The following is a 13,051-nucleotide window of genomic DNA, read 5'->3' on the forward strand; positions in this document are numbered from 1 at the left end:
TTTATAACAGATTTCAAAAAATGGAATCGTCCGCTTGTTGCGGTCACCGCGCATCGTCATCGACTGTAAACGGTCATAAAATGTTGAGCGTTGAATTGTTTCAGAAGCACGAAATATTAGGATGGAAATGTATCGATCGAATACACGGAGGTGTGCAAGTGGCGTAGGTGTAAAAATAGCGTAGTAGACAATCGTCACGGTCAGTTGACCGCGTGTCCATCCAAACGGACATCCTGCGGCGAAGGGTGATGGCTCCTACATACAGAGGCTACGCTCGAACAGCGGCATTTGCTACGATCGTATCGAGGCCACGAGATTCTCTTTTCTGGCCGCTCGTGACCCGGAGAACTCTCGTGGAAGAGGAGAATTCCGCGCGGTAATTACGTTGACGCGTGACATTTGTTACACCAGCGTCGCCATTGACATGATTCGCGTCTTGAAAACAGGTGCACGGTGGGCATAAAACCGATGGAACACGAGAATTTGCGAGCAGATCGAACACTGTGTACCATAATACCGTACAACAAAATTCTCCACGCGAAGAGGATCCAGTTTTTGTCGGACGCTCCGGTACATGACGCCTCGATGAAGCAATATCTCGCGACTGCCTGGAATAATGTCCCGTGATGACGGTTTTATCGGTCACGGAATGCGGCTGTGAACGTGGTATCGGCTCCAGGTAACAACAAATAGTCCTGCTACGCGGAGATATCAATAAATGCTGGCGTTTCTATTCGTCGAAATAGGATTGTCGCTTGACTAGCTGGCCGCTTGGATGATGCATGGTTGCGATGGAACGCGGTATAAATTTCCCTTCCGCGTCGCTCGTAAATATACCGCGCGTGAATTACCGTTTCGTAGGGTTCGTTCAAAAGAAGCTGTCTATGTAGTGGAAGAAAGGGAAGAAAAGAAGACAAGAAAGAAAAAGGAAGAGAGAAAGGTAAAAGGAGAAGAAAGGAGGAATGGTGGCGAGGATGAAATCAGCGCGATGAACGTCGGTGAATCGGAAGAAAAGGGGACGAAAGTGGCGGCGATTACCGAAGCATGCGCTCCGGCTGACGACGATAAAGGAGCGTAAACGCGACGTTCAGCCCGTGGCACCGGCGCGTTCCTCTTGTCTAAGCGCGACGTTGATAAATAATCATTGGTGTATAGACGCGAGCATCTACATGCAGGTGTGCAGGTCCGGGGCGAATGCGCGGCGACGCGACGCGACGCGCGACACCTGGTGCTGATTAACGAATCGGGGAATCGGTTCTGGTCAGGTAGAAGGCTAAATGGTCGGCTAAATTGCCGCGTTATTCTTGTAAACCGCGGCGTTCCCGACTATCCAATTACTGGACGAGGTGGCAAGATGTCTCGAGCTGGATACACGCGTTCCAGCCACGGACTCGGAATCGCGGCTTTTTTAACGCTGCCGACACCATTAAGGGCGGCTAATGAGCTCGGGGAAAAAAATTAATCGGCAAATTTGGCGTGGCACCGAGCCGGCTGCAAACTGCCTTCGTTACCATCCGGATCACCGAATTTAACAACTAACGTGTACCGCGACGAGGCCTTAAAGATCGCTCCGCTTGCGCCTCTCTCTCTCTCTTTTCAGAAGAGGACCTCGTTGTTATTAATCGATCGCAAAAGTGAGTGCCCGTCGGAGACGCGAACTGGGTGAGAAGTTCGAAAATCGATCGATTAGTGAAAATTACCTGGAGCTGGGTACTTATGTCCGATGCTCAAAGGCGTGAAACGGTCGTTTGTATTCAGTGAAATGCTCGTATTTCGAATTACCTACTTGCAATAACGAAACTGATAGCGTTGTTGACATAGTTAGATCTCGGATTAACATTTGACGTTATATTTTACCTCTTCCTGCGTCGTTGATAAATTTGTAATAAGAAAGCTTGAGATCGATAGTTAGAAAGCGCGACCGCTAATCGACGAAAAGGAAGTGCAATGATTAAGTAACATGACATTAGAACAAAACGAATCTAAAACGGAATTCTTACACTTTGAGATAAAGCGCAATCGAGTCAGATACGAGATACGCTCGACTATTTTAAATTATTATCATTCCCGTTATATTGTAGCCATAATGTATGCTAGAATCAACTTTTCAATTAATTAATCGACACGTCATTCCTGGTGGAATCTAACGTAAAACGATGAAACGTCCAAAGATATGCTTCAAATGGAAGCAAAGAGTCTTCAGAAAAAAGACACCTATCGAGAGATACTAAGAGAGGAATTATCCAAAGAACAGCGAGATTCCGGACTGTTTAACGTTAGCGAAGGCGTACTACGCTTATAGAGGTTCGTTTGACAGGCTGCTATCTTTTCGATTTCATTTCTCTTTCCTTATTATTTCAGCCGTGTAATTCGATTTAACAGCGGTGTACTTCGAAAATCCTTGTATCCTCGCGTCAAACAGCTCCACTTTTCCGGTCATCCTGTAGACGAGATAAGCTCGTGTTAAACTAATCTTCGTACTCGTCCAGCCACAAACCACCACGGAACAAGTTCTCTTTTTCTACAAAATTTATATATGTGCCATTTTCTGGCAAGTGTGACAATTCTTTCGTTACATTGTATGACGTTAGTGGCGAATGCGATCGTTTTCGAGCGAGAAGCGTGGCGTCTCCTGACAAAATCGAAACGCGGATACCAGAATAAACAGCATCGTCAATTAATTCCTGGATCGCTTCCGAGACGCAAATCGATTCAGGGTCACGATGATTTCGGCATAACTTCTTCAAATTTTCTCGTGATATTAAAATCCTAGTTCAAGAACACTAATAGAGCGATTGTCAAAATTCCACGTGAAGATCAAATGAAAATTACTAGTTTTGAGACTGGAGGTTCCTTCAGAAGTGACCCGAAGATCAGTGCGTTAAAGATTCGTTCGGGTAAACGAAAGAAACAATTGGAAAATGGGGAAACAGGCGCCGAAAATGTCAGCCAGAGTGGTCAATGCCATTAGAAATCTACGAGAGGCTCACGGTTCCACGTCGAAGGAGATCATGAATTACATCATGTCACAGTGCAACGTCCCCGAGACGACCGTGCAGAGACAGGTATTTTTGAAAAATATACGTTTCTTTAGATGCCATACTTTGTTAACTCGTTGGTCATCATGCTGATCACCGACGACTAGCATTACTAATATCTTTGGAAGGATTAAAATAAGAGTAATATCATCGAGTAAAAATACCATTTATTTCCTATTACTGTGATAAATGTAAATCAAACAACATTGATAATGATATGACTGCAGGTGTTTATGCAAATTGGTATTTTTATGAATGTTAAAGGTCATATCTATGGTAATGAGTACTTCCGTATCTTTCCGCATATCATGCACATGCACTTTGCTCATGTTTACTCAATTCGATTCTCCGCAGGCCAATAATAATGAAAATTTTATCATAATCCATACGGTAATCTCCCTTGACAGGCAATGTCTCCAGCAATCTGAAACTACTAAACAAAACCAGACTCTATCACCTTATTGTAAATGATGTATATGTTGCTAACAAGATGGAATCATTTGCCAGATGCAAGCAGCGTTAAAACGTGGATTGGATTGCGGTATCCTGAAGAAGACGCAGGGCCACTACTTCTTGAACACGGAAGTCGAGCCGCAGCTCACGTCGAACCTGACGCCAACCGAAAGGTACGGAAGACGAAGAAGCAGACGACGACGAAGCAGCAGACGACGTAGTAGACGCCGAGGACGTCGACGTAGCAGAGGCAGACGTAGAAGTCGTCGTAGTCGTCGTCGCTCAAGACGAAGAAGACGTGGCGCCACTATGAGAGCCAGGCGAATTGGTTGCACCAGATGCAGGTGTACCAAGAGAACCAGGAACGTGGACGTTCTGAGGAACAATCCAGTGGAGCCACAAGAGCCAGATAACGTGTGCATGTGCGAGAAGGAGAGCAACGAGGAGAACCGAAGCAGGCAGAGCAGAAGTCGTGATCATAGTCTGAGTCGTAGTCGATCATCGGCAAACAGCGATCGAGATGGCGCCATAACCGATCGACGACCGATCCATGATCAAGATTAATCGATCAGGAAAGTCGGTTCATACACTATGATGCGTGTGTGCATCGTTAACGGTGACAATCTCTCGGCGCGTTGTCAGACAACGCTCGGCTTGTCGATCGACATCCCCGTGATGATCGACGCCGAATGGAACCACTCGCGTCTCGGAGCGTCACCTGTCGTTCATCACCTCTGTCTAAATTGTGTAGCTCACTGATCGTATTACTAGATCTATTGCTCGTGTCAATCATTCTATCAAGTAATAAGTGTACCTTGATTCAGTTTCGTCGTGTAACGTTCGAACGAATAAATGGACACTATGTATCAATAGATGTAGTTTTATTGCTCTATCTTTAGACAATGAAAATTTCGTTTATCCGAACTTGATAGGGATGAACAATAAGTACATGACAATTGGATAATAAAAGATTATACAACGCAAGTTTACGTTCAGATACGAGGATTGTATACTGATAACATGGGTAATCTTTTACAGCTTTGTTAGTGAAAATACCACAAAATCCTTCCTGGATCCTCTGAGTATTCTTACGTCGAAATCATTAAAGCTTCAAACTTATACACTTGTTTCCCATTCAAGGGAAACACTAGCTAATCACTAGCTAAAGTTTCATTTGAATAAAATTCCGATAAATACGGTTCTCCTAAATAGAATTCCATTTTAACTCGAATATACGGCTGTTCTGAATTTTAATTCGCAAGAATCGCAAACGAATCGCATCGTCGACGGTTTCTCTCCTCGACTCTTCAACATACAACTTTTCACGACGTCTGGCGAACCCCGGCTGGGGTTCCAGGCGAGAACGGAGGTCGGGGCCTTGGCCGAGGTAGCCTGAATAAAACCAACGGCCATAACTCTTCCAGCGGTGGGGTCAAGGTGGGTTAGAAAGGATCGAGAAGTGATTAGTGGTATTTACCGGTCCCCACTGAGAGAGAGCCTGCCGATTCCTGGTACCGCTCGGACGTCCCGCGGGGACTCGCGTACGCGTCACAATACCGCGATCTAACTGCTCCCTATTCTCCAGCAGGACTCTCTCGGAGGTCGACGTGACACTACCGGTCAATTCATCGGACGATATTAATGTGCTTCTAACGGTGAGTATCGGTATTGTACGAAAGAGTTTTCCCTCCACGTCCGCGGAGTACACCGTTCGCTTTCCCGAAACTTCTTCGGAGGTCCATCTTCGGTAGCTAGATGAAAAGGATTCGTATCGGAGGATCTAAGCAAGGTTATCTCGATCTCTGTCGATTTGTTTATCGACACGACGGAACCTACTTTTGCGTTTCTCTGCTATTTTCTGTTTCAAATATGCTACTCTTTGAAAGCGATCAGGCAGGCACAGTAACATGCCATAGAAAAAGTTGAGGCCAAGAAAATACGAAATTATTAAGATCAATTGAACCGTTCAAAAGCCAAGTATAGAGAAGTAAAAATATAATACAAACACTATTTTTTTAAGTTTACGTTAGAATTTACTATTGCTCGTCTTCTTGCGATAAATGAACTTATCGAGAATTGAACATTAGTCGTTTGCTTACGAAATTAAGGAATAAAAAGAAAAAAAAAGTGGAGTTGCTCGATTCGATTTCTGAGAGACTCGATTAATGTAAATAAATAGGGACAATAAAATTTTGAATATAAAATTTCCACGAAAGAGATAAATCTCAACTGTCGCGATTGAAATCGCAAACAAGCAAGGAAGCTGAGAAATGAGATCGTCCTCAAGTTTCACGAGATGATTACCTGTGTCCAGGAAACAACGGTTCATAAAACGGACAGTAGTTCGCTGACTCATTTTCTCGCTCATTTTCGTTCTCTTATTTCGTGTCCACGGATAACGTAGAACGAACAAGGTCGCGATTGCTTTAAATCGGCCCTGGCAGCCGGTAGTTTCGGGGCTCAGCATGCGACCCATTGTGCGCGATAACGAGTAAGCGCCCGCGCATTATAATCGCTCCCTGTGTGTGCCATAACGTAGCTTATTATTTCGTAAGAGCTACAAGAGCAACAGCAGATCGTACTGGCCTATTCTATTCTCTTAATGAACGGATCGTGAATGAACCTATGGGAGGTCGATACATTGGCATCCTGAGATTACAAGCTGGAAAAGCGTGAGCCTGTGGATTTTCATCAACAGGTGTCGTTATAGCAGATTCTTTGAGATCTTTGAGAAAGCCAGATCAGATTTGAAATTGCCTGTTTCAAATTACGAGAAGAAGCTATGATCTTTGAAGAAGTTAAAGAATTTCGGTTATAGTTCTACTTTTAAACGATGGAACAAGCGTTCATCGGTAAAGACCATTAGTAGTGAAATTCCAACTCACTCGAATTTTTCTAATATTATTCGTTCGTGTCATTTCTAACCACTTATCTGCTTTTTATCGATAACTGTATCGTAACGCACAATTACAGTGAAAAACATACACTGGGTGAAATTTCGCCTATGACAGCAATAACGTTATATCCGTTGATGGTAGTTCTGAAGAGATACGATTTGTACATAGAACAAAACGACATTGAAAAACATTTTCTGATTGCACAAAGAATTCGCCGTGCATTAAAACTTTTAAACCGTCGATATTTCGTATTATCTACGGTATCATAGTACTGATACTCTGACGTGAATTTTCGAAGATGAAATTATTCTTTCTTTGATGACACCACAAATATCATAACATCGTTTATTACACACTCGGTAGAACGTTGCTCCGGCACGAAATCGTTTGTCACGGGTTTTTCACCTAGGAACCTTCTGGCAGATCGTTTCGACTGATGCCACCCTGAGCGGAACGAACTTCTCTTTGGTTTAGCACGACGGAACCTGCGCCGTGCCTCTTCGACGCACAAGCCAAGGGGTCGAGCACTGGTTCGTGATAAGATAACGTCGAGAGAAAGAAAGGAAGAACCTTTCCTTCCTTCGTTCGAGCGTTACACCTTATCTACTATTTAACGAGCGCGACTCCTCGCCTCCGCGTCGATAAGGGGAACCGAACAAATTGAAAGGGGGGATAATTTGCAGGAGGGAAGCGGCCTAAAAATCCACGATACAACCCGCCACTGACAAATTTACGAGTTCCACGCTGAAAGCCCCGTTATCGTTTCGTGTCCCGCCGTATCCCAGGCCCTTCCACGCCACCGATCTCACAATTAGTTCGCAGGAACAGCGTCTCCGGGAAGCAGCGTGCTCGGCCACCAACTCTTTTGGCTTCCTTAGACCTTACACCTGCCAGCAACTCGTGCTTTCTGCGTACACTCCTCTGAAAGCTCTTTCATATTTTTAGCAAATTCTCAATCGGCTCTCCATTCGTATATAGAATTAATTCGTTAATTCTTCGCTTGAATTCTTAATATCACGAATGTAACAATTTGTAACGTAGTGTTTCCATGATTTATTTATTCGAGAATGGCCCATTTATTTCGATGTTTCTCTAATACAGATAACGACGACACAATTTCGCGTAGCTTATGTTAAAATTAAAAAATTCGCTTCATCGAAGCAAAGAATCTGTATAAACTATTAATTACGCGATTATTAACTACAGAGTGGATAATTGCTATCAGCAAGTTAATTTGCGATCGAAAGCAAACCAGGATGCGCCGAATAAAAAAGGTCGAGGATCGTGAAAGGGTTTCGTGAAAGCGTCGAAGAGTCGTACAAAGTGGCGAAAGTCGAGATACCATCTGCAACGTGGAGTGTGAAGCAAGCGTACAGAATAGCCGGTAAAGTAAATGGAGAAAAAGTTGAAGGAAGCGCGGGCGACGCGAATGGCCGGCGGATCTCCAAGCTATCTGAAGACAAATCGCGGCTGGAATCATTTCTGGCTGTCTTAAACGAGCAGAAACACGAGCTGGCGAGGAGTGAAAAGGTTGAAAATTTCGTGGTTGAACGGTGCAAACGAGGTCTGGCGAGGTGGACGGGTCATCGCTACGCGAGTTCCCTTAAACGACTACGCGAAGCTAAGCAGGGTAGGGCCGCAGAAAATCTCGACGATACGATCTTTCGCGCCGCAATTCCTCTTACGAAGTGCCGTACGAAACGGTGGATCGAGGTGTCAGCCTTGTTCTTACGTGTATCAACCTGCGAGATAGCGTCACCCTGGCATTACGTGCGATATCATTAAGGTAAATTTATGTTCTACGTAAACGGAGGCAGCTCGAGGTTAGGTTAGGCGTTAGGCTGCACACTGTACGCTGCACGCGAATATACGCGTATTGAAGTAAATTGCTGCCGAGTGAAAAACCGTTCGGTTAATTTACCGAGTACTCCTAGAGAATCGCTATATATTTCCAGGCGTATTTGTAAATGAAATTGAGGTTGCGAAGCGAACGGTTCTTCGCGTTCTTGCAACTTTATTTCTCGGTTTGGATATTGAACTTTCAATAAGGTAAATTAAATTAAGCGCTTCATCCTTCAAATCGCATTTCCTTGAACTTTGCAATCAGGAATAAATCATCGAAGATGCTGTATAGATTAAGCATAGAGATTGACTACGGAAGAAGAAACCACAAGAAACTTAAAGTTCTCTTTCATGACTTGGATAGACACTCGTACGACGCATCAGGTCGATTAACGCGTAAACACGCGCACGTGTACGACAAAGAAGAAGAAAGACAATTGAAAGTTCTCTTTCAAAGAGACATCGTTGCTGGTTCTGGTCCGTGCGAACCCATCTAGTCGAATCTAGTTGGAGGAACTTAATTAGTCGCTACCTTCGCGGCTAATAGACCAGGACCACACGCGAGAAACTTTAATTCGAGCGATCTACGCGTTCGATAACTACCGGCAGTGAACTACCGGTTGCTCGAATTAGGCTAGGTCGATGATGCGAGATCAGCAGGTGGCGATCTCAGCGCCCGATTACCGAACGATACCTCGTTTTCTCGCGGCGCGGTAACCAGCGAAGAATCTCACAGCGACGCCACCACGAAAGGTGACCGCGCTTAATTGCGGCGCAGATGCGACCGCAATTACCGTTCTTTTCATTTTATTTCGTAACGGATTTTCTAAATTCCTGCTTTCTAAAACCTTCGTGATACGTACTATACTTATTCGTTCTTCAAATATTCCGCGTACGCTCAAAGATAAACTTTCATCGAGGCAGGAAAATCTGGAAATCTAATCGAACCTAAAATCAATCGGCCACATCTACATTCCAGAATCGGAGTTGAAGATCTCCGGATAATCGTAAGAAACGATGAAATTACTCTCGCTACTGAGATTCTTCTTGTATCAAACACGATTCCATCCACGCCTAAAGACCGAAGAATTTCTACACGAATAGAACAACGGTCCACGTTGCGGTAGAGTTGCATCTTCGTGGCGCAACGAGCGGAAGAAGATTTAGCGCGTGTTCCAGGGGGTTTTTCGCCGACATTTCACCGGACCGCGCGTTCATTACGGCGTCGGCCCGCGTACAGAGCAAGCGTACAACCGCTTAACTGTTTTGTCCCGGCTGATGGATAGCGCGTTCGCACGTTATTACCGGACACTTGGCCAGTTTTATGAGTCTAGATTGGTACACGGTTCTGCAGGCCGGGCAAAGGCTACCAACGGCTGCGTTAATAGTGTGTTTACCGATAATGGTCTCCGGGGCTAGTCGCCGGGGAAATGTCGGCCGTGTAAGCTCAACATTATGATTATTTTCCCGTCCACTTTATCTTACTTGGGACATTATAAAGAGATGAGCAAAGCTCGCGGGCCGAGTGTCGGGATTTGTAATGAGTCTCGCTATTCATTTACGCAGATGCATTTACGCGGCCAGGCTCGCACCAACCCGTAAATCGAGTGTGAGTTCTTTGCTTTAAAAGTCATTCTATAGGAATTGACCGTATGCGAAATGAGCTATCTGGTGAATCCTGTTATACGCGGTTCGAACGTTTCTCATAACTAGACTGCGGTTATTTATGCATTTATGGCAAAATTTAGAAATGCGAGAACGTATACAGCGCGTACTTATAGCCTGTAAAAATACACGAAATATTCAAAATAAAGAATTGGTCATAAAGATTGACATAAATCTCCACATGTTCATGAAAATATGAATTTACATAAGTCTACGGTCTACTCATAACTCAAATGTAGCTTCACGAGCGTATTTGGAGCATGTTGATTTGGAAAGTTTATAGCTTCGGTTAAACACGAATGAAACATAAATATTCGTTAGTGATTTTGCCATATGTTCGTCTGGAAATTCAATAATTCTTCGTTTCGCAAATTTATACTCTTTCTTCGATCGAGCCGGATTAATTCTCAATAGGGCAAACGAAGGCAAGATCAGCACAAAGATGAATAATTACCATTCGAGCGTGTTCAAACCGGTAATATTCTGAAAAATCTACACACGTTGAAAATCTTCGTTCCGGTTTGATAGATCGCGAGCAACGACGAGCCGTTAATTCCGATCGGTACGATGATTATCAATGGCTTCGTCTCATGGTCGCTTTTTCATGACCGATTTGTCGAATCGTAGTTTTCTATTAAGGATTCGCATGTAACGAACGTGCCAGCGTCGGCGGATAATATCGGCGCAGGATTTATAGCGAATTAGTGAATCGTTAAGATACGATCAGACGTTTATAAAAATGGCCGATGGGTGAAGGTAAGTCGGCGGCCTCGATCGCGCGTTTTCCATCAAAATGAAAACGAGACGACGCGTAAAAGCTCCGTTTCTCCTCGAATGGTTACCTGGATCCTTATTATTCTTACCATCGATAGCGTGTTCTCTATATAGAGCTCGACAGGGAAAAAAATGCGAAACGGTGTGCACCAGATCGACCACGATAAAGCTTCAAGGTCTCATTAACTACCTGTTGAGACTACGCTTCGAAGATAGAAGGAAAGGAACGTCTTTCAGAGCGGAAGCGTTCTCTCACATACTTGCTTTTTCTGTTGTCATAAATGGAAATTGCGTAAGATAGTGTGAAAAGTCAATTCAGTACATCAGATGGGGTGATTTTGTGTAGAAGGTACTGTTTCGAATAATACACACGGCCAATTTGATAAATTCACGGTTTAACGACCAAAGCATATTTATAATTACTTTTATTTTTCATTGTGAATTCTTTCAACCTGGGTACACTTCAACGAGACACAAAGTAACTGTTCACTGTAGTTATCAGTTCATCAGCTTGATGAAACGCAAACATCGCTCGACTGTTAACAAATTTTTCAATTCTCCGAATAATAATAAAGGTAAGTTTGTTCAAGTCTAGAAAATAGAGGAGGCAATTAATTTCTTACATAGTCACGATAATTTCATAGCGACCTACAGCATCTACATATTTCGATATAGACACAGGATAACTTTATTTTAATTAACTTTCACGACATACTATTCGACAGAGACAATATTTCAAGCTCGCTAAGTATCTTGCTGCATTTAAAATAACAACAAATTATATTCTATAAATACAAAAAAAAGCTTTCCCTTGATAATTAGTTGGACGATACAACGAAGATATACCGAATGAAACGAAAGAAAACTGGTACCACCAGTGTCGAGCTCTCCCAACCCTTCTCCAAAGCAACGGTATAACATTCACGCAGGAAAGGTGCATGGAATACGCGTGAGGCCACAAATTGCGGTACACCCACCCGATTTCGAGATCCAGAAAGGCAGATCACGAGCGAGGGCACGGTGAACGTGACAGCCAGAGATATTTGTCTCTTTGCAGACTGCAGCTGGCACCACCCCCGGATGTCGTGCGTACGCTCGCCGGAAGCCCTATCGATAATTATTTTATCTGGAGGCCTAATTAACTTCGTTTTAACGGTGCTCGAGATAAAATTACGTAGGCTGCCGCGGCGATCGCCGGAGAGCGACGGTCGACCGGAAGGGAAGGCTACACCTGCGATGCAGCCGCGAATACACACGGGTGGCGTTTTTGCGCTTCTAGGTGTAGGCGTCTTCGTCCTGCAGCGCACCGGTCCTCCTTCCGCGTTCTTTCTTTCAAGCGAATTGCATCTGCATCGTCATTTAACGACTGAAATTGGATGTCGTTCGCGATAACGTCGCCGACCAACTCTGTTTTTCAATGATCTAGCACCATGAATTTTAATTACGCGCGTGAAAAATTACTTGATCGCGATTAATTACCGGTTTCGCGTTTGGTCCCTGTTTCCTCGGCTATTCCAGTATTTTTCGGTGAAATTATTGGCTATCAGATCGTGTATCTACATGGTAGACGAGCTACGAGTTATCGATATAGGTAAATAACATTGTATAATATCAACAAGTTTGATAACGAAATGAACGAAATACTGCAAGGGAATTTTACAAATTACAAATAAAATTATAATAATCCCGTGAAGCTAATAATTAGGTGGAAGATTTACGGCAGAACGAAAGTATACAACTGCGGGTCGCGACACACACCGAAGGTAATAGCTATCTGATCGATAAAGCGCAGAGCTCCATCTCGTTGGAGTAACGAGTCGCGTGGACTCGTGTTAGGCTGGAGCCGGTTAATTAAACGTTTAATAAGGCGCATACCAGGTCGATCATGTAAATAAAATCGATACAGCCGGTTTGTTTATGATGTATTAAACCATACTCCGTTTAGTGTTTAGCGAGCTCCTGCGAGCTCGTTTTTCTTCCGCCTTGTTCGTTAGGCGCTGAATACTCCGCGTACGATCGTTTATCACGCGCGACGATAAGCGCAAACTAAAAAGACAGAAGTGTCATATCAACCACCGAAGATTCGCCTATATGTAGTAACTTAACGAAGTGATTTTCAATCGAAGAACAGAAGGTAGGGGAAAAGGATGTATGAAAATACCGACTCGCCTTCCGATACGCGGGAAACGGCAACCATCCGCACGGAACCGCCGGGGTTACCGGTCTTGTATTTATATAAAGTATAAACCAACAGCGAACGCGAGGACGTAACGACGGATGAGAGGAGAAGGAAGGATAGAGGACACGAAGGAGGAGAAGAAGGGACCTGCAGGTTCCCCGGGTAGCCACAATGGATCCGTGCAGCGTACACACGGCTCTATT

At 44.1% G+C, this 13,051-nt stretch overlaps 1 protein-coding gene across 1 annotated transcript; it reads left to right on the forward strand.

Moving 5' to 3' along the window:
- Window positions 1-2,921: 2,921 nt before the first annotated feature.
- On the forward strand, window positions 2,922-4,345 carry LOC117233301 (serine/arginine repetitive matrix protein 2-like). Its single transcript, XM_033493462.1, has 2 exons — window positions 2,922-3,065; window positions 3,546-4,345. The coding sequence occupies exons 1-2, from the start codon at window positions 2,922-2,924 to the stop codon at window positions 4,053-4,055; spliced, it is 654 nt and encodes a 217-aa protein (XP_033349353.1). The 3' UTR covers window positions 4,056-4,345.
- Window positions 4,346-13,051: the final 8,706 nt, after the last annotated feature.

Source organism: Bombus vosnesenskii, unplaced genomic scaffold (assembly GCF_011952255.1).
Source record: "Bombus vosnesenskii isolate JDL3184/JDL3185 unplaced genomic scaffold, Bvos_JDL3184-5_v1.1 scf7180000013295, whole genome shotgun sequence".
In the NCBI taxonomy this organism is placed as follows: Eukaryota; Metazoa; Arthropoda; class Insecta; order Hymenoptera; family Apidae; genus Bombus; species Bombus vosnesenskii.

Bases quoted from the DNA above. Each gene is read 5' to 3' on its own strand.
- LOC117233301 (XM_033493462.1), top strand. From the start codon at position 2,922: ATGGGGAAACAGGCGCCGAAAATGTCAGCCAGAGTGGTCAATGCCATT. The intron at 3,066-3,545 runs GTATTTTTGAAA...ATCATTTGCCAG, and splicing joins AGACGACCGTGCAGAGACAG to ATGCAAGCAGCGTTAAAACG.